Consider the following 19,727-nt stretch of genomic DNA (forward strand, 5'->3'; position numbering starts at 1 on the left):
CAAACTCGCCACATCCCTCCATCTCATCACTGAGGCCTATCCCCTCCCCTGTAGGATCGTCAGGCTCAAGATCAAACACCCCCGCCTCACTGTCAGGTAAGCTCATCTCAACAGGCATAATAATGTACAAGTTTGTATGTTGTTCACGTACCTCTCGAGAATATTTCACTCATATGGAGATCCCTCCACTTGCTGGTGGAGAGCTGCAAATTTTGTTTTTGGTTAATTTTGACACCTCGATCATTGTGTCATATATATGGCACTTATGGCCATGGAGCAGTGAGGGAATCTTTTTAGTGCCAGCACCTACTGCAATCATGGGACCTCAGTTTATATGGTCTCATCCGAAGGACAGGTCCCACAGTTGGATTTGAACCCGCGACATAAGGATCAAGTCCTTACTTCAGGACTTTTAGAGCAGACTCTCTAACCTCTGCATCATGTGGGCGACAATAATTTATAAGCAAGATTCTGACTTAGCGTGCAACTTACAAAGAGTGCCTAATATGCAATCTTGTTAGTTTTTGTAATGAAGTGTGTATGTGTTCACAAAAGGGTCAAAAAGCTTCTAGTGCATGCTTTACTTTTGAGTGTGGGAGATCAAAAGTGAAGGGCTATAATTGTGAGTGTCTGGATAAACAATGTTTGTGAAGTGTCTAATTGTGTGTGACTTGATTAAATAGTATCATAAACAGTAACGCATCTGACCTAATTGGTGAAAATGATTTTTCTTTCTCTAAATGTTCTCCTTCAAAATGTTCATGTTTGATCCCTTCAGGATGGTTTTCTTGTCTTGATTCAAAAACAAAAGCATACCTTGGTTAAGAATTTCTTTAATTTGAGAAGCAAACAAAAAAATGCAATTAATAATGGTAGGTTTTTATCCTGTCTTAATTTTCAGGCCCCCAAAAAGATCCCTTGAATGAGATGTTATTTTTACAACACATATATTTTTGGTTTTGTTTATGTATACAAATAAACTGAGTATTATGTCTTTGCATATGAGTGGGAAATACACATCTATATGGGTTAGAGATAAGGATCTTTCCAACTGTACTGGGGGGTGAAGATAAGGCCACAATCCTGAAAGACAATGCTGTCCTGATGACAGAGTTTAGGAAATTGATAGGAGACTGTAGGCTAAGTATTTATATAAACACTTCCGTGTATTGAGGAAATTTAATATTTTGGCACAGATAGATCCAGTTACTCAGTGTAGGTGTGGATTCAATTGTTTACAAGTCAAGTAGCATTAAAAGTCACTGTGTCAGAAAAAAAGTCTCAAGTCACAATGGGTGATTTATTTACTGTGCTGGATCACTCCAAGAGAAGTGACCTTGGGGCATTGTTCACAGAGCTGTGAATGCATTGAAGTGTGCAATAGAATTCCTTTGTATCAGTTGTCTGATTGGCCAATGCTTTAGTGCACCTGTTCACCTGTACCAGCGGAACACAGGTCAGGGTAGACATTATACCTATGTTTAATGAACATTTAATCCTTTGATTTCTCCCCTCTCCATTGTTCTCCAGACAGGTAAATTCCATTCATGCTCAGCTGAGGCTTTCAGTCTTGGTTTTCCCCTGAAACTAAAAATAACCCACTATCACTGCCAGCAACTAAAAGGTCAGAGGTTATGTTGACATCTGGAAAGCTATAATGACTTAGTGTGGAAGATTTATGGCCTTGTCTGAGAAGTGACTTACCTAATGCTAATAAAACTGATAGGATTATACAGAAACCAATACTGGGCCAGTTAACAGTGATGAATTGCAGAAGCTCATAAAAAGGGAGGTTTTTTAAGAAAGCTGGAAAATGCCATCCTCAAGTTAATTGCTACTTGGGGAGAGTGGAGCTCTTTGATGGAGATTACAGATATGCACTTAAAACAAGTTCAACAGATTCAGTATCAGATGAATTGTTTGTAAATACTGCAGCCTTCTGGTGGGGAAAATAAAAAGAAGGAAATGGTTATGAATTAAAATTGCTACTTTACAAATAATTATGACAAAGTACATCTGTAAGAAAGAATTGAAAGATGTCCTTGAATGCAATTTGACTGAAGCTTTACTTTGAAGGGAAATGTTACTGTAAACATAAACTAAGGTTGATAGGAAGAGAGAGTTTGCAATAATTGTTTAAAATTCATAGCTACATTATATGTCATAGAAGTGGGAAAAAATTATTTATTTAGATAAACTTAAAAAGAATAGGACAGGACAGGAGTGTAATTAATATTGCTATTATACGGGATTCCATTCTGAGTTCGCTAGACCTGATCAAGAGATAAGAAAATGAAGATGATATCTCATTTCTTTTAAACCACTCACCTATATGCCAAAGACTAAACACATAATTTTGCATGACTCTAGAAACTCATAGGAATCTATCTAATCATAAAAAAAGTAAAACTAGATCTGTTTTATTTTATACATGAACAATGCAGAACCATGTCGCTACGTTTTTCAGCACAAGATAAATATTCCTCTGATATTGTCAATTGACAGAAATTGTATGTGCTTGTTCTTGTTTTCCAGGGAATCAGGCAGGCAGTCCTATGCCCCCTCGCCCTCCCTCACAACATGAGAGTAATCCCAATTCTAGGATGACCCAGTCACCCATGGCTACCAGTAAGTCAACAAGGCCAAACATTTCAATTTATCTCGCAGTTCAGTCTAGAGAAACAAATTTGTAGAAATAAATTCATATGAAAAATATTCCAAGAAAGATACACAATCATGTCAAAAATCAAGGATGCATATGTCAGCACACGTCTCACTTAAGAGAAAATACATTTTCTTGGTACTTATTTATAGAAATATTTTCTGAAAATTTGATTTTTTTTCAGGTTATAATCAACAAATGATGCCCCCTCCCATGGGTCCAAATCAAGTGAATTATGGGCCAGGTGGGGGCAAGATGCCAGGGAACATGCCTGGACCAATGAATCAGGGCTTCTCCCAGTATAATTCCCATTATCCACAAGGTATGTACTCAGGGAGAGATGTGACTGGTGTAAATAGGGCTCAATTTAACACTACCATTACATTGTACACCAGTCTGCATGTAGACAAGCTATGATGCTGTAGATTGAAAATATTCATTGTATAGATATGTAAATTCAGGATGTTCTCTTGAGACACATGAATTTGAAAATAAACTGAATGCTTTCTCTGCATTTGTAGGTAACTATTCAGGTCGATCAGGTATGCCCCCTGGTGGCGGGGTGATGCAAAATTACCCCATGTATAATGGTCCCACCCCAGGAGCACCCAATGCAGGTGCCCCAAATATGTACAATAATATGCCAGTGAACAGAAATTCAAATTACAATCCATATGGAGGACAAAATAACATGATGAGTGGTATGAATAATTATAACGCTGGAATACCTGACATGGCAAATGGACCAAGACCTCCCACCCCTGGGACCCCAGGGTCAGGGGGGTCCTCCTCCAAAAGTGCTAAGGCTGCAGCACAAGCTGCATTGATGGCAGCAGCAAATCAGCAAAGGTCACAACAGCCGAGTGGTCGCTCAAACATCCCTCCCCCCTCACAGATGATGTACGCACAGGGTGGGCCCCACCCCGGGTATCTGGGAGGGATGACAAACTCTCATTCTCCAGTGCCTAATTCTCTAGGACCCAATTCTAATATGCCAAATTCTAGTAGTGCACCCAATATGGCAGACTCTTCTACCCATAATTCCCTGCCTCCTTCACAGGAGAGTAGTAATCCTCAATCAAATGGCCCGCCATCAAATTCCTTTGGATCCCCGTCATCTGTGTCGTCAACCAATGAAAAAATGCCTTCACAACAAAACATCCCTCCATCTAAAAAGCAAAATATGCAACGAGACTCCAGTGTATCATCCGGCTCAAATGACAATGTGACATCCTCATCAGAAATGACTGCTAACAATAACAATGACAGTAGTGTACCACCTCAGTCTGGTTCCATGGACTCTAAAGAACCACAGTCAGGGACCCCTCCCAATCAGGGGCTTCCCCCAGAAAGTTTGGGGGCCGACAGCAACATGTCTTCTCTGACGGACACATCGTCCCAGGGAGGGGACATGTTAGGTCCGGAGCAGAAGGACGTAGAAATGCCCAGCATACCTGACCAGAGTAACTTGCCACCTAATGCAATGAAGCAGGAATTACCCATCACAACTACAGCAACTACAAACGCCATGGGTAAGATTCAAAGGGAAATAACTCCTCCAAAGTTTATAATTAATAGGACAAAGACTGTTTTCAAACATAAAATGTATTATAAGAAAAAAATAATTTGGCATTCTTGTGCAAGTTTTTGTCATTTTCCTGAGGTAAATTTTGTAAAAAAAAAAATTATTTTCTGTGAATATGAAAAAAATCTAATAAAATGAAAAAGGTGAAAAAAGTAGTTTTAATAAAAGAACTCTTATTACAGACAAAAACATAGTGACCCAGGTGAACACATGTCCGGTGATGAGCACCACAGAAGTGTCCAGTGACGGGCACCCCCACATTCCGGCCATTCCCCAGCAACAACAGCCTGCACCCCCAAACCCAATGCCCCCGCTAGAGGAAGTAGTCCCAGACAAAAAGAAGAAAGTAAGTCAGGGTGTTTACAATTACGTCTGTGTCACATCAATCAAGTAAACCAATCATTTGGCCACTTATTTCAGTTCTCTATAGTAAAATAGGAATTAAAATTTTGATTTGCATGGATTTTTACCTCGGTTGTTTTTATTATTATTAGATTATAGTTTATTTTTTTGAAAGTTTTTTTTTTCTCTTTTTTTTTTTTTGGTTACAATGGAACTGTTAAACCAGAATTCAATTGAAAAAAATCAGAATGATTGGTTTTGACCTCATTATGTGTGCTTTGAGCAACATGGTTGTGGCTGAAGTTTTCTTTCCTGTCTCCAATTGGTCTAACTCTTTCATCTGCTAATATCAGAATTTGCACTTCAGTTTTGGATGGGCCCCGGTTAAAGGCAGATTTTCCCCATTTGATTTGTTAGCTTATATGCTTCAGTGTGGAATTCATTTTGTTTTATCTAAGTCAATAAGACTTGCCCATCCTTTCACAGAATGAAGAACTATTTTTAGCTTAATCCCACATGCTTTATATAATCAAGCCAATTTTTTTTTTTTTTTCGTGTAAAAGTATTGATATGTTCAAGAAATGTATAAGGGAAATTCCAGTAAAACTTGTCTGAGGGGGTGGAATGCCACCAAATTTATACCCACTCCAAAAATATCTTTACCACAAAGAAAATTTAGAAAAAAAAATGCAATAAGATTAAATGCATCTCTTTTGCTTTATTGAATAATCCACTTCCTTTCCATGGTATAAATTTTACTTCTATAGAGCATGTCGGATTGAAAATTCGGAAGAAACTATATTACATCCAAATAACCAAACAACATTGATGATTTCATCAAGAGAAGTGTTTAATAGTCAAAATTAAAGACACCTGCCCCCAAAATTAAATCATTTATCCTTAGTCCCAAGAATACAAAAAGATATCCTTCCCCCCTCAAAATAAAAGAAAAATTTAAATTGTCATTCCAAATACTCAGAAAATTTTTACTGGAACAGTCCTAGATATAGGGAATGAAACAGATAAAGGATAAAAAGTCTACATGTAATAATAAGTATGGAAAATAACTTTGATTGTGATGGACACAAGGTAAAAAAAGAGGACAGGTAAACATTGGTGGTGTGTTCATTTGTAGGAGGGTGTAAGCTCACATCCACCTACCCCTGCTAGCTTGGTAGCCCCTTCCCCCGGGAGTGCCAGTGTCTCGTCTTATCACGAAGAGTTTGACAATATAACCAGCCCTCCTATTGGTTCTAACTGGAACCAGACAGTAAGTCATGTGCACAAAATGTGGGTGTGGTCATTTTTTGCTGTCATATATTTGTTGGGACTCTGGTCATTGTCTCTGTACTTGCATTGTATCCTGTCGCCAAATTCTCTCTCTCTCCTCGCCATTTTTTGTTACGTATATATACTGCCTGGTACGTGGTATTGTTTTATCATTTACCACACATCTTGCACTTAGTATGAGCCTATTTTATTTGTTGTGTCTCGGTATCAGTACTGCACAAGTATATTATTAATTAATTTGATAATAAACATTTTAATTACTTAGCTTTTATGCATACTTAACTAATATTTTGGATAACTATTTTAATATTGATATTTGGATATTGATTTTGAGGAAAATGAATCACTATTTGAAATGTTGTGTTATGTATAGTGTTTTCGAAGAGGTTAAATGTCATTTCTGTTGTTCTCTATTTCAAATGTTGTGCCCTTCATTTTCTGTCAAAAAATTCATTTCAAGAAATTACAAATGGGATGATAATTAATATCAGTAGTATTTTTGAAGAAAACATTTTATATTTGATTTATGTAGATTTGCTTTGTTAATATATTGATTACATAACAGCTTGGTTGTAGATATTTATACTTTTAATAGTTTAGTGGCACACAACTACCAAAGCACTCAGAAAAACAAAGGATTTTGAACTCATTCAAGTTTACTCAGCAGTTTATTTATCACCTTACTAAGACTGTGTACTCCCCCACCTTTTTTTTTTTTTGCATTTTAATCCAAAGAAAGTTTGTGTATCAAAATTTTTAAAAACTGAAAATTTTTTTTTTAATTTCTCACCTCAAAGTTAAAATACACAAGTTCAAATCACAGTAATTTATCTTGGCCTTAAACTGATTGTCCAACCTGCCTAGATAATACAACAAGGAATGGTTTTTTTGCATGTTTACTACTCATGTATTATCGATAAGATTTTAAGAGCATTTCAAATTTCAGGTGACCTATGCTATCCGTTTTCGTCCGTCGTCGTGCGTCGTGTGTCGTGTGTTAACATTTGAACATTTTCAATTGAAACCACTGAACCAATTTCAACCAAATTTGGTATACAGTAATCATGTGCTCTTTTAATATTGCAATCTTTAAAAAGACATAGCAAACTTTGAAAATTTTTTTTTTAATTTCTCACCTCAAAGTTAAAATACACAAGTTCAATTTTATCACAGTGAAAATTTATCTTGGCCTTAAACAAGAGTATCTCTTCCAGATTTGTGAATTTTATGGCCACAGGGTCAGGGTTTCTGGTGTTAGGGCGGGGCTCTAAAGATTATTGCATTATTTCTTTGAAAATCTTCTCTACTCCAACCTGCCTAGATAATACAACAAGGAATGGTTACTTCCAGGCATGCTACAGACTCGGCATCTAACCCGTGTATTAAGAATTATTCAGCATCTAACTCATATATTAAGAATTATAGGCCACAATAAGATTTTAAGAGCAGGTCTCATTTTTAAAAAAAATAATTCTTCAACCAAACTTACATGTACATTGATGATGATATAAAATGCAAACCTAGGTGCTGATTTGATTTTCCACTTAAAATGATAAAATTACCAGTAAGTGAATTTTAATCATTGTTGCCTTATTGTCTATTACATTTGTTGAGGTGAGCTGTTGTATCTCTTTATACCTGGTACTTATTTTTTAAAAACTTCGTATAATTTTGTTTTTCTATTCAGGTCACTTAATCCCAAATTTCACTATATATGATTAATAAATCTGGGAATTATTTTGTCCTTGTAGAAGGGAGGAGATGTGAACAAATTATATGAAATGGGCAATGAACCAGAAAGACGGTATTTCCTGAATCGACTGTTGAGCTTTCTGGAGGAGAGGAATGCCCCACTGAATAATATGCCTTCGATAAGTAAACAGCCACTGGACCTGTATCGGCTTTACCTACATGTCCAAGAGAAGGGAGGAATGCTTGAGGTATAGTGGCAATTTATCTGTACTTATCTTGTCAGGTTATTCTTTTATTGCTTAAACTTTGTCAGTGTTCAGATTTTCTTTACAAGTTAAAATACTTGTCGTTTTTCATCTGGTAGGTCCACAAATATAGATGGATTCATTCTGTAAGTAAATAATTGTTTGTGCTTACAGGTTACAAAAGCAAAGAAGTGGAAAGAAATCTGTGGTCTTATAAACATTGGTAGTTCAGCTAGTGCTGCATTTACACTCAAGAAGAACTACATCAAATACCTCTTTCACTATGAGTGCCAGTTTGAGCGTGGAGGCATGGACCCAGGACCTATACTTGCCAATATGGAGGCTCAGCTGGCTCAGAAACGCGAGTCCAAGAAAGGTCGAGCGCCCTCACCGGGTAAGAAGGATAAAGGTCGGAGATATTTTTAATTTTTCAATGTGTGGATGTTGTTGATGCTAATATAGGTAGGCTTGCTCTTTTTAACACAAACTTTCTTTTCTTTTCTCTACTCCCCCTTGTTTCACTGTCTTTAGTTAACACCCCCCTTTCAAACAAAAAAAAAAAAAAACTGAAAAAAAATTGTTTATGATTACACCAAACACAAATATGTTTGAGCAGAGGGTATGTGTAATAACTCTATGCCACGGTTAATAGGACAATGTTTGAGGAGTAAAATCCTTGCCCAAATAAGTTTGAAACAGATTAATTTGTATTTTTGAAAAAAATTTAGATATTTATACTTTGCCTAAGGGGTAATCGTAAGATTTATCCCTCAACATAGCATTATCAGCACCATAGACTGATAGAGCTCAGAAATGAATGTTAAGTTGTAAAGGTCTTGAAAATATAAAATTCAAAAGAGGGAAATATTGGAATGATATTAGGGGCTCTTATTTGGGACAAAAATTGATTAAGAGAGGCCTGCTATGCTTCTAACCATGGTTGTTTGCAAAGTAGCAAGGTCAGATTGCTGAAAAAATTGAAGGCTGTTTTTATAATGATAGGAGTTGGAAAGGTCATAATCTAAAAAAAAACCAGTTGCTCCTGACAATATGTGTTACAAGTTCATATAGTTAATGTCATTAAAACCTGTCCAGTGTATCCACAGAACTTTGAATTAATTTTATTTGGGGGAGGGCAAAGTTCATTCTCAGACTTTTTAAAAATATGCCCTTTCTTTAGTTGCACGACTGGGGTATTGGTCTCATTAGAATTTCTTTTCCTTATAATGCCTTACACCTTTTACATTCTTTGTAAATGTTGCTAATTTTTTGTGCCTGCTTTTTCTAAGTTTAATGAAGAATCAAATTCAATTGATGTAGTAAATTAAAGAAAAAATAAATGATACAAGCAAAATATTTCTGACATATTGTTTTTAAAAAAGAGTCTGAATGTTAGAAGTTAAATGTCTGAACTTTTCATTGACAGCTGGATCTCAAGGTTCACAAGATGCATTTAGACCACCAAGTAATTCCAACGCCAATCAGGGAATGGAGGGGTTCCCAGGAAACATGCCTAATCAAGGCTACGATCCCAACATGGGTCCCATGGGCATGCCAGGGATGATGCCCGGGCAGGGACAAATGATGAACAACATGATGCCGCCCAGTTCTATGGGCGGAATGGGCCATAATCAAATGATGCACCCAGGTATGATGGGTGGTAACTACAGCATGAGACCAGGCATGATGAATCCTAACATGATGCCACATAATAACATGATGGGCATGCCTCCCAGTGGAAACATGGGCATGTCCCAGAACAATATGGGTATGCCTGGCAATAATATGGGCATGCAGGGAGGTGGTATGAGGATGTCACATGGAAACAACATGCCCATGCCCAACAGCAGTATGGGAGGCATGCATTCTGGTAACAATATGCCCATGCCACCACAAAATAATATGGGCATGGGCCATGCTAATTCTATGGGTATGCCTCCAGGGAACAATATGGCTATGCCACCACAAAACAGTATGGGCATGAGACCTGGAAGTAACATGGGAATGCAGCCATCTGGAAATCACACGCCCATGCCTTCCTCGGGCGGGAATATGCCACCTTCATCAACAAATCAAGTAGCACCCCCTGTGAATGGTGATAGCATCAGTTGTCAGGACCCATTTGCAGATGATCTGAATAATAGTGGTTTTATGAATTCAAACCAACAAAATTCTCAAGGATCAAATTATTCTGGCATGCCACCCCACAGTAGTGCTGGAAACTTCAATAATAACAGCACCAATTTTAATAAACCAAATATCCCACCTAGCAGTATGGCCCAAAATGTCCCTTCGAGCACAATGGGACAGACTCCAACACCCAATATGCCATCTCAAAATAGTATGGGACCTAACATTATGCCAAACATGGGACCCGGGGCTCCCCCGTCTGGCTCAATGATGCCAGGTTCTGGAACATCAAATGTACCAATGAACAGTATGGGACAACCTATGCCTCCTAGCAGTATGTCACAGTCTATGCCTCCAAGTAGTTCTGGGCAACCATTGCCTCCTAGCAGCATGGGTCAGTCAATGCCACCAAGTAGCACGATGCAGTCCATGCTTCAGAGCAGCATGGGTCAGCAGGTGTCTCCTAACAGTGTCAGTCAGTCTCTGCCTCCAAACAGCATGGGGCCGTCTGCTCCTGTCAGCTCCATGGATCAATCTATGGCAACCACAAGTGTTCCTCAGAACAGTGTCATGGCTCAGAACAGCATGTCTCAGAATCTTCCAGCATCACAGGGAATGCCACCCAGTTCTGTGTCACAGACATTTAATAATATGAACCAGTGTGGCCCGCCCAGCAGCATGGGCCAGAATATGCCTCCTATCTCTTCTTCACAAAGTTTTCAGCCAAATATGGAGAACTCAATGCCAAACTTATCACAGGATTCCTCCATACCTTTCTCCAATTATCAGTCCAATAACTCGCAAGATGGGGACCTTTCCCAGGGTTCCACATCCAACATGAGCACGCATTCAATGTCCTCTGGGAGGAATTTTCCATTTGGTGAAAATCAGTTCAATAAGCCAGAAAGGTATGCATTTCATTCAGCATCAATAAATTCTCTCTGATTGTGTCAGAATATACGATTGAAAATATGACAAAATTGATAAAATTGTGTATTGAAAGAAAAATGGTTAAAACAATTTTGATATTTACCATTTACAAATTGTTAACATTTACAGAGGTAATTGCAAAGGAGTATTTCATTATTTTTACCAATTTCAGATTTGATTCTCCAAATCCTGTGCAATCTGTCACCCCCACACCTACCCCACCCCCTCAGCGCCAGCCCACACCACAGTCATCCGCCCCATTACAGCAGCCACCAGCACCACCACAAGATGCCACATTTCCACCCAACAGATACGGAAATCAGCCACCCTCTATGATGCCCCAGGGTCCACAACCACATGTCAGTGGTCCCCCTCATGATCCATACACCCATCAGAATTTCCCTCATCAGCAAGGGTATTCCACCCCCAATAAAATGATGACGGGACCCCAGGACCAGTATGGAGGGTACCCCTCTCAATATCAGAATTATCCTGGCCAGAGACCACCCATGAGGAATGACATGAATATGGGAATGTATGGTACACCTAACAAACGGTTTCCAGACCAGTACCCAAATCAAGGTGAGTCATTCGGAGATTCCTGTGAAATCGTTGTCCCTGAAGGCACAGGTGTGGTTTTGAATTTGTGTTTGGTCTACTGTCAATTTATTGGATCACTAAATCAATTTTACCCCCCAGAAAATTTCATTCCATGATAAATTTTATGAATTCGAAGATTTTAACAGTATTTGTAAGTAAAATACTACAAATTTTGCCTCCATTATTAACGGTTTCTTGACTGATTTGTTGACAGCTGGCTATAACTCGCAGCCACCTTCTTCCTCAGGGTACGGCTCCCTGCCTTGTAACACACAGTCCTCTGCTTATAACTCCTCAGGGATGATGGGCTATAACGCCCCTCCATCATCGTACACTGATGGCTCCCATCAAAGTTCTTATTATAATAACCAGCCTTCATCGTATGGAGATGGTCCCCATTCTTATCACAGAGACAATATGGGCTATGATTCACAGGGTAGGCATAATATCAAGTAGAGTAGAAAAAAATATTTAACTATTTTTTTTTTTTGTTTTTTACCCCTTCCTTGTGTGAAATATAAATACTTCTTTTTGAATAGGAGACTTTCCTTTTTGGCTTTTTTCATACTAATTTTATTTATAGAATTTTCTTTAGTCACTTTTAGATTGTTTCATTTTCATAAGTTAGTTAAAAATTTGAATCAGGTCTATTAGAATTTGGAGAATTTTTAGCAAAACTCTCATAAGTACTTAATCTGCTCTAGCTGTAGATGTTAAACCTTAGTGTAGTTTCCCCCCATTAACTTTATTGAGCTAACTTTCATCGGTAAATGTATATTAAGAATATATATTTATAACCCTGCTGTACATTTCATTACCAGGTCAGTTAAGTAATGCTGATCTTTTGGAACTGAAATAAAAAAATATATTCAGAATACTGAATATATATTAGATATATTTAGATATACTGCAGATCAGAGTACCAAATTTTCTAATGGAACACTGATCAAATGTGTTTAATTGCACCGTATTGAAAATTTAAGGACTGAAAATTCTTCATTAAGGCCATATAAAATTGAAATCTTGGTTCTCAGGCCCGTGCGCATCCGTTTTGAGGTAGCCGCATTGACGATTTTATTGAATTTTTGATAAAATAAAAAGTTGGTATTGCGGAGACCAATCCGGGAAAAAAAATTCCGACCTCATTTGTTTCGTAGTTTAGTATTCAAATATCACTTCCGGTAGCCATTTACAATGAGATTGGCTACTTCGTTTGAAAATATATTCGAGGACATTACCTACGATGTTTACACGCTGTTAAGCAGTGGATAAAGCAGAAATTTTGACCAGAAATGGAAAGTATATCTGTGATTAAAAAATATCTTTATGTTAAAGCGGAAATTAAAATTAAAAAAAATACCTCCCTCATCTACTTTATTGCCAATAAAATGAAAAATAAAATCATCTGTTTTGAAAATAGGCCTGAGAATCATTGAATAAATTTAGATAGCCTAATGTTAAAAGCATTGATTAACGTCACATGATAAAAAAAAATGTTAAGTAGGAATTTGCAGAGTGATATTTGATCATTCGGAAACCTCTCGCTTTTTTTTCTCGGAAACTAATTTATAGTATGAACATTTAATTCATGAAATCAATTACAGTAAAACAGGCTGAACATGCTCACAATGATTTGACACTTACAGCGAACTGATTTTCATTCCCTGTGGCTTTAAGATAACTGATATAACAAATTACGTGTTTAATGAATCAAAATCATCTGTCCCTTGCTGTTTGTTATAAGTGTGCTTTACTGTATTTGAAATATTGCTTTTTGATATGTCATTTTAAGAAAGAGGCATATGTTTAATTTATGACCAAGTTCAAGTATGCCCTTTCAGGGTTGTTCATTGGAATATTTAATTTTTATTATTCATTTAAAATTTTTGAATCCATTTTGCAGATTCTCGACCCAATAATCAGTGGTCACCAATGCCGAGGTATAGTCATGGCCACCCCAACATGGGAATGAGCCCCACCCCCAACATACCACCCCACATGGCACCATTCAACAGGAGCCACCGGATGTCTCCCACCCCTAGTCACAAAGCAGGACCCTACATGTCACCTCCCAAAGTGGTAATTTCATCTGATGATCAAATTATCCTACACAGAAAAATGTTCCTAGACTGGTTTTAAATGGATTTGTTCATTCATGTACAATTGTGTGAAATATTGGTGCATTTTGTTACAGAGAATGCCCCCAAATCAAATTCCTAAGAAGGAAATTCCATTCCCACATGACAGTGTGGAGGCGACAACACCTAATTACTTCAAAAGGCGGCGCCTGACGCGATCTGACGTCGGTATGTTGCATGTTCCTTTCAAGCTGTTTTTCACATCACCGTTTAATGTTTCATATGCACATCAATTTTTAGCATCGTTATTTGACATGTAAAATCATCATGCTGACAGTCAAACAAAAATTACTTCTGTGTTATAAAATGCATTTTGTCTAGTATTGATATAACATTGATCTGTTGTGAGAAGTGAGGTGACTCTCCCTTGTTTTCCCCCCTTTTTGCCACGAATGGATGTAAGTTTTGTTTGGCCATCAGACTGATCCTCACATAGGCACACATACATGTTGACGCCTCTTTTTACAATTTTTTTTTTACTTTGGAAAACTTTTTCTTTATATAAAAAAAAATACAACATTAAAAGTGTGACATGATTTTTTGATATTTTTTCAACAACATTATTTGTCAAAATATCCGTGTTGACTTTGAAGATTCTAACATTTACAATGTAATAAATCAATATAGACTGCAAAATTTATTTTTGCCAAATTTAATACGCTAGATAATAGTATCTTTAAATTGGATGTACCCTGCCTAAAAGTTTTAGTTTAGATTTAAGCTTTTAATATTCAGTGAGGTGACTTGCATAAATCTCGTTTGGTGTACTTGCTTGAATGTCCCAGTTTATTAAAGTTAAACTTTTTGTTAAAGATTTATGCAGGGACATCATAAATTTGCATGAAATTTTGAGAGAAAAAAAATCCTTGTTTGGAAAATTATATTTGGAAAAAGTAAAAATGCCTGATGATGCTTTTGGACTGTATATAAAACAATGTTCTGTTCTATTCAAGCATTCCACGATTTATAAGTTCCTGGAACTCGAGCAAGTACACTAGTAAGGTATCACAGTTTCCCCATCTCGTAGTTAGAGCTTCCTAATCGTTACGCAGGGCTTGAAATTCAGTTGGAACGAGACTTATTAGCTTCAAATTTGTGTTTGAATCATTTACATTTTCCCCCGTGATGCATCATAAGCTTGTGTAAAATTGTCGATTATTTTTATATTTAATATTTTGATGTTATTGGTCTCATTGGCCAAATGAATTATTTTTTGTTCCAGTGTATGTGATTTAGTTTAAATATTGTGCTTCTGTTTTTAAGCCCTGTTTGTGTTGTGATAAATCGTAATGCTTCAAACATCCAAGATATAATCAAGATTGTTTCTGTAGATTATTCTTGTTCTAACAAAGATAACTCGTGTGTCAAGCTTTTTCTCTTTCTATACATATATATATATCCAAGCGTTTAACATAGTGTGGTTTAACCCAATATATTTATTAATAATTAATTATAACGATCAGATATTTTCAGTGTGAATTTATCAAGATCCAGTAACCATTGCTATAATGTTTTAAAGTTTTTTTTTTCACTTTTGTTTTGCACATTTTTTTGTTGGCAATGCAGATCACAAGCATTTTTTTGAAAAGTTGTTTTTTTTTTAATTATCCGTGTTGGTTGTTTAACTAGATACGTGGATATGCATGCTTCATATTGTTATAATCAAGATGTCTGTATCTAACATGGTGGTGTATTTTTCAGGTCCAATAGAGGCGTGGCGGGTGATGATGGGACTGAAGTCAGGCTTGCTAGCGGAGAGTACCTGGGCTCTAGATACACTTAACATCCTTCTGTACGATGATGCCACCGTGCAGTACTTTAACCTCGCTCATCTACCAGGCATGCTGGAAATTCTCTTAGAACACTTTAGGAAATCTCTGATCTCAATCTTTGGTGATATGTTTGAAGAAATGGAGAAAATGTCGGATGAAGCTGATGAAATTCCCAACAAAAGCATGCTCAATGTCGACATGGAGGAAAAAGTGACGATAAAGGACGAGGAGTTTACAAATTATACGTTCGTTTCTAGGAAAGGACTGGAAGTGAAAATGGAGGACACAAACAGCAAAGACATAAGTCCGCTAGACAATAAAGAGTGGGACATTTACTCGGGTTACAGTTATAAGTATGGGCATTGGCAGTTAGGAGGAGGGGATCTTAGTTCACATATTGTGCCATGTTTCGGAAATTCATACGAGAGTGAAATTTTCAGGAAGATGTTTTTCAGACCACCAATAAAAGTGAAGGAAGAATTAAAGATAAAAGAAGAGGAGAAAAATTCTGTGGACAATGAAAAACCAGAAGACTCACAATGTGAGGAAAATGAGAAAGAACTCGTTGATATAAAGAAAGAATCAGCAGACTCTATAAAAGTTGAAGAAGAAGAACCGGTTAAGAACCATGTGTTGAAAAAAGTGAAAATTAAAGAGGAACCAGCTGAAGAAGAAAAACAGGATATCAAAGAGGAAAAAGACATTAATGAGGAGGAAAACAAAGAAAATAATGGTTGTGATGAAAAAATGGATGATTCCATAGAGGAAAAGGCTGATGTCAGCTTGGAAAGTGTGAAAACAGAACCCAGTTCTGATGAAAGTATGATCAAAGAAGAGAGTGACACTGATAAAAGTAATGTGGAGAATCCCAGTACAAAACGTAAACGGGAGTCGGAGCAGGAAGACGAGGCTTACCAGAAAGACGAGCCTCCACTCCGACTTATCTCGGACATGCAGGAGGAACTGGGAAGGAGATGTGTGTGTATATCCAACATCTTCAGGAGTCTGTCTTCAATTCCATCAAACCATTTAGAACTGTCCAAACATCCGGGACTGATGTATACGTTAGGAAAACTACTTATGTTGAATCACCGACACCTACCTCGAAACACTACTCGTAAGAAGTTTGATCGTGACGATAGCGAGATGGAAGACATTTCTGATAGTCATCTTCATCAGAATGATGAGGAATGGTGGTGGGAATACTTCTCCATGCTGCGGGAAAACACACTTGTGATATTTGCAAATATTTGTGGACATTTGGAACTAAAGTACTATCCAGAAGAAATCTGTATGCCCATTTTGGATGGCTTATTACACTGGGCCGTTTGTCCGTCGTCGTGTGCCACAGATCCTATGCCATCTACTAGCACATCCGTCCTCTCTCCCCAGCGGTTAGTTATGGAGGCACTCAGCAAGTTGTGCATTCATGAAACAAATGTGGACCTTCTCTTGGCAACCCCTCCATTTGATCGCATTGTACAGTTATTTAGTATTCTGACCAAATTGTTAGCAAACAAGAGTGAACCCGTGACTTTAGAGTTTGCTCTCGTTCTCTTGTCTTCTCTTGTACAAGGGGACTCCAGCTCTGCCCGGGCAGTAGCAATGCAGCATCCCTCCATCTCCTTACTTATAGACTTTCTAGAAACGGCGGAACACAAAGCAATGACTGTGGCCAACCACCATGGCATCAATGCATTGAGGGACAACCCCGAGATCATGGGAACCAGTTTGGACATGCTCCGTCGAGCTGCCAACATTCTTCTTCATCTGGCCTCGATTCCAGAAAACCGCCCCTTGTTCACCCAACATCAGCAAAGACTACTCTCCCTTGTCATGTCTCAGATCCTTGATCAATTCGTGGCACAAATTTTGTCGGATGTTCTCTTTCAGTGCTTTCAAGGTGAATTACCTAGTAGCTAGTACATGTTTGTTATCCAAAATTGAGTATGAATTTACACAATAGGAGAAATTGTAAACGGTGATGTTTTTGTTTTGTCATGTATACTCATTGTAAATTCATCATTGACCATTTTTCCATTCCTGAAGACTTGATTGTAATATATGTAATATATATATTCATGAATGTACACATGAGGTTTTCAATGAAATTCTCTTTTTTCAAAACAAATTGAAGTACTGCCCAAACATAATTGTTCAAGATTCATCATAATATTGCATTTCTTCATCATTGAAACAATGTGATAAAATTTAGAGATTTTGAATGTTGTTTCTTCATTTTATTTTTGTATTGTTCATTTTAAAGTGCAACTGGAATAGTGAGTGTTAGAAACAAGCCCTTGATTCCACATGTTGTGTATAAGTTTGTTGTGGTGTGGCGAGATCATGTTTCAATTGGTCAACATATTTCTCCCAGAGATTTGCGACAAAAAATTTTTTGTTTATGAATTCATTATTTATATCTGAAGAAACGCATTTCTAAAAGGTACAGTAACTAAGCTGGATTAAATGCGTGTCATTGTAAATATCACGTCGATTGTTTGTAGTTGTAATCATTTGTATCATTTTTGTGCAGAGGCTTTATACTGTACGTCAAAAGATCCAAATAAATGTAAATATTTTAAGTATAGATACATCTTTCTTTTTTTATTCTTGGATGTGAACTTCTTTCCCATGGGGATTCCTGAATCACTAACTGCCCCTATAAATCTCAATCAGGCTCTGGGCCATAGCTGTGAAATGTCAGTTGAAATGAAATACCAGAGGTTAAACTTTAGTATCTATGAGGCTGTATACAGTAAAATCTGTTCAACAAAACTACTGGAGGTAGAATTAAACCTCGAGAGAGATATATGTCTGCATAATAAGAGGGGTGATCAAAAAGTTCGCAAACTATCTCTATATTTTCTAAATCACGATCCAGATCGGAATGAAATTTGACACACCTATAGTCTTGCACATGTTCTATAAATTGCATAAGAAAAGTAATGGTTTTCTCCGTCATTGTGACATCACATTGTGAAGATGATGTAAATGTGTAGGTGGCTCGTGACAAAAAATGGTTGTCACAGTCTTACTCGAGCAACGAACGGCTGTAAAGTTTAACATATAACTTGGGAAATCCTCTGAAGTATTTTATAATAATTTGTACAAGGTTTATGAAGACGATAGACTTTCCAGACATTCAGTCATAAATTGGATTGACTGTTGAAGTTAAGGGAGGGAGATGCTTAAAAATGACTTTTTTGTTGCCCAGCGAAGGCAAGCTGGAGAAGAGATGTGTCCTTTGTTGGGCAATTTGTTTTGAAAGATCGCGAAGTTACAGCAAGAAAAATAGTTGTATGTCTTAACAATGATATTATTATTAAATCCCTAAAACAGCATTTACTTTAGACTTTAAACATACTAAATATGATAAAAAGAAGGCCCCCACACTATATATCCATATAGGATAAACGACGTTCATAAGACAGAGGACTCGGGTTGTAATGGTCACCATGCTCTTTCTGGGAAAGAATATCCTTATCCGACCATCCTATTTCTGAGAGATGGCCAATTCTGACAAATGGACTGTTCTTGTTATAAAAAAATTACTTGCGTGGTTCGAAATACATATTAGACTCGGGGAATATATTTTAGCATCTAAGAACAGAATGCTTCACAGCATGTCACGTGACCGCCTGGATCACGTGATTCACGCATGGGCAGAATGGTGGCAGATGTGCATTAAAGTCAGAAAGTGCTACTTTAAAAAATAATTAACACTGAAACCTAATTTTATTTGTTTTATGAAATTTGTTAGCAAACTTTTTGATCACCCCTCGAATTGTAACAAAACAGCAGAAGATGTTATGCAGAATAGGAACACATAGAAATACTCTAGTTGCAGCTCTTGTTTATGCATTTGTTTAAACTGAATGGTCACTAGCATTCAGGCTGCACTGAAAAAGTCCTGTGAGCATTTGGAATACTGTAATCAAATTTTTTTCATGAGAATGCATTTTCTTTGGTGAAATGAAAAAATACTGGTTCATGTGTATCTGATTTCATGGACGATAAGGGCTATGTTGATAAATGTACTAGCATGTTTGGAGGACATACATTGTAAATTTGTTTCTTCATACCACAACCCATACCATACATTCTAGCCTGGAGGACATTAAATAGCAATTTGAAATACTGGTAGAATGTGTTAAGCCTTGCTAAAATAAAAAGAAGAGTCCATTTTTCAAAGGCAAAATTTGTTTAATTGTAAAAAATTCCCTGAGTTTCATGTATAAACCAAAGTCACAGAAATACTCCATGTATCTGCAAATTGGTAAATGTGAATGCATTCATTTACCGTACATGCATGTGTATACAATAACAAGTTATATTTGT

General features: G+C 37.1%; 1 protein-coding gene across 7 annotated transcripts in view; it reads left to right on the forward strand.

Moving 5' to 3' along the window:
* LOC134281190 (trithorax group protein osa-like) overlaps positions 1–17,976 on the forward strand; it is a 35,949-nt gene extending 17,973 nt beyond the window's left edge. For 5 of the 7 annotated variants that reach the window (XM_062763666.1, XM_062763661.1, XM_062763664.1 and 2 more), the window contains 13 exons: positions 1–96; positions 2,536–2,628; positions 2,847–2,984; positions 3,184–4,194; positions 4,430–4,593; positions 7,631–7,819; positions 7,991–8,225; positions 9,243–10,854; positions 11,049–11,458; positions 11,691–11,912; positions 13,380–13,555; positions 13,671–13,782; positions 15,316–17,976. The exon at positions 1–96 is cut by the window's left edge and continues 61 nt beyond it. In XM_062763666.1, coding sequence (XP_062619650.1) covers positions 1–96; positions 2,536–2,628; positions 2,847–2,984; positions 3,184–4,194; positions 4,430–4,593; positions 7,631–7,819; positions 7,991–8,225; positions 9,243–10,854; positions 11,049–11,458; positions 11,691–11,912; positions 13,380–13,555; positions 13,671–13,782; positions 15,316–17,309 — 6,452 coding nt within the window. In that variant the 3' untranslated portion in view covers positions 17,310–17,976. The remainder of the gene's footprint in view (positions 97–2,535; positions 2,629–2,846; positions 2,985–3,183; positions 4,195–4,429; positions 4,594–7,630; positions 7,820–7,990; positions 8,226–9,242; positions 10,855–11,048; positions 11,459–11,690; positions 11,913–13,379; positions 13,556–13,670; positions 13,783–15,315) is intronic. The other 2 variants (XM_062763663.1, XM_062763665.1) reach the window with 2 other exon arrangements.
* Positions 17,977–19,727: the final 1,751 nt, after the last annotated feature.

Source organism: Saccostrea cucullata, unplaced genomic scaffold, assembly GCF_032062105.1.
Source record: "Saccostrea cucullata isolate Sc308-1 unplaced genomic scaffold, CSIRO_AGI_Scuc_v1 ctg395, whole genome shotgun sequence".
Classification (NCBI taxonomy): domain Eukaryota; kingdom Metazoa; phylum Mollusca; class Bivalvia; order Ostreida; family Ostreidae; genus Saccostrea; species Saccostrea cuccullata.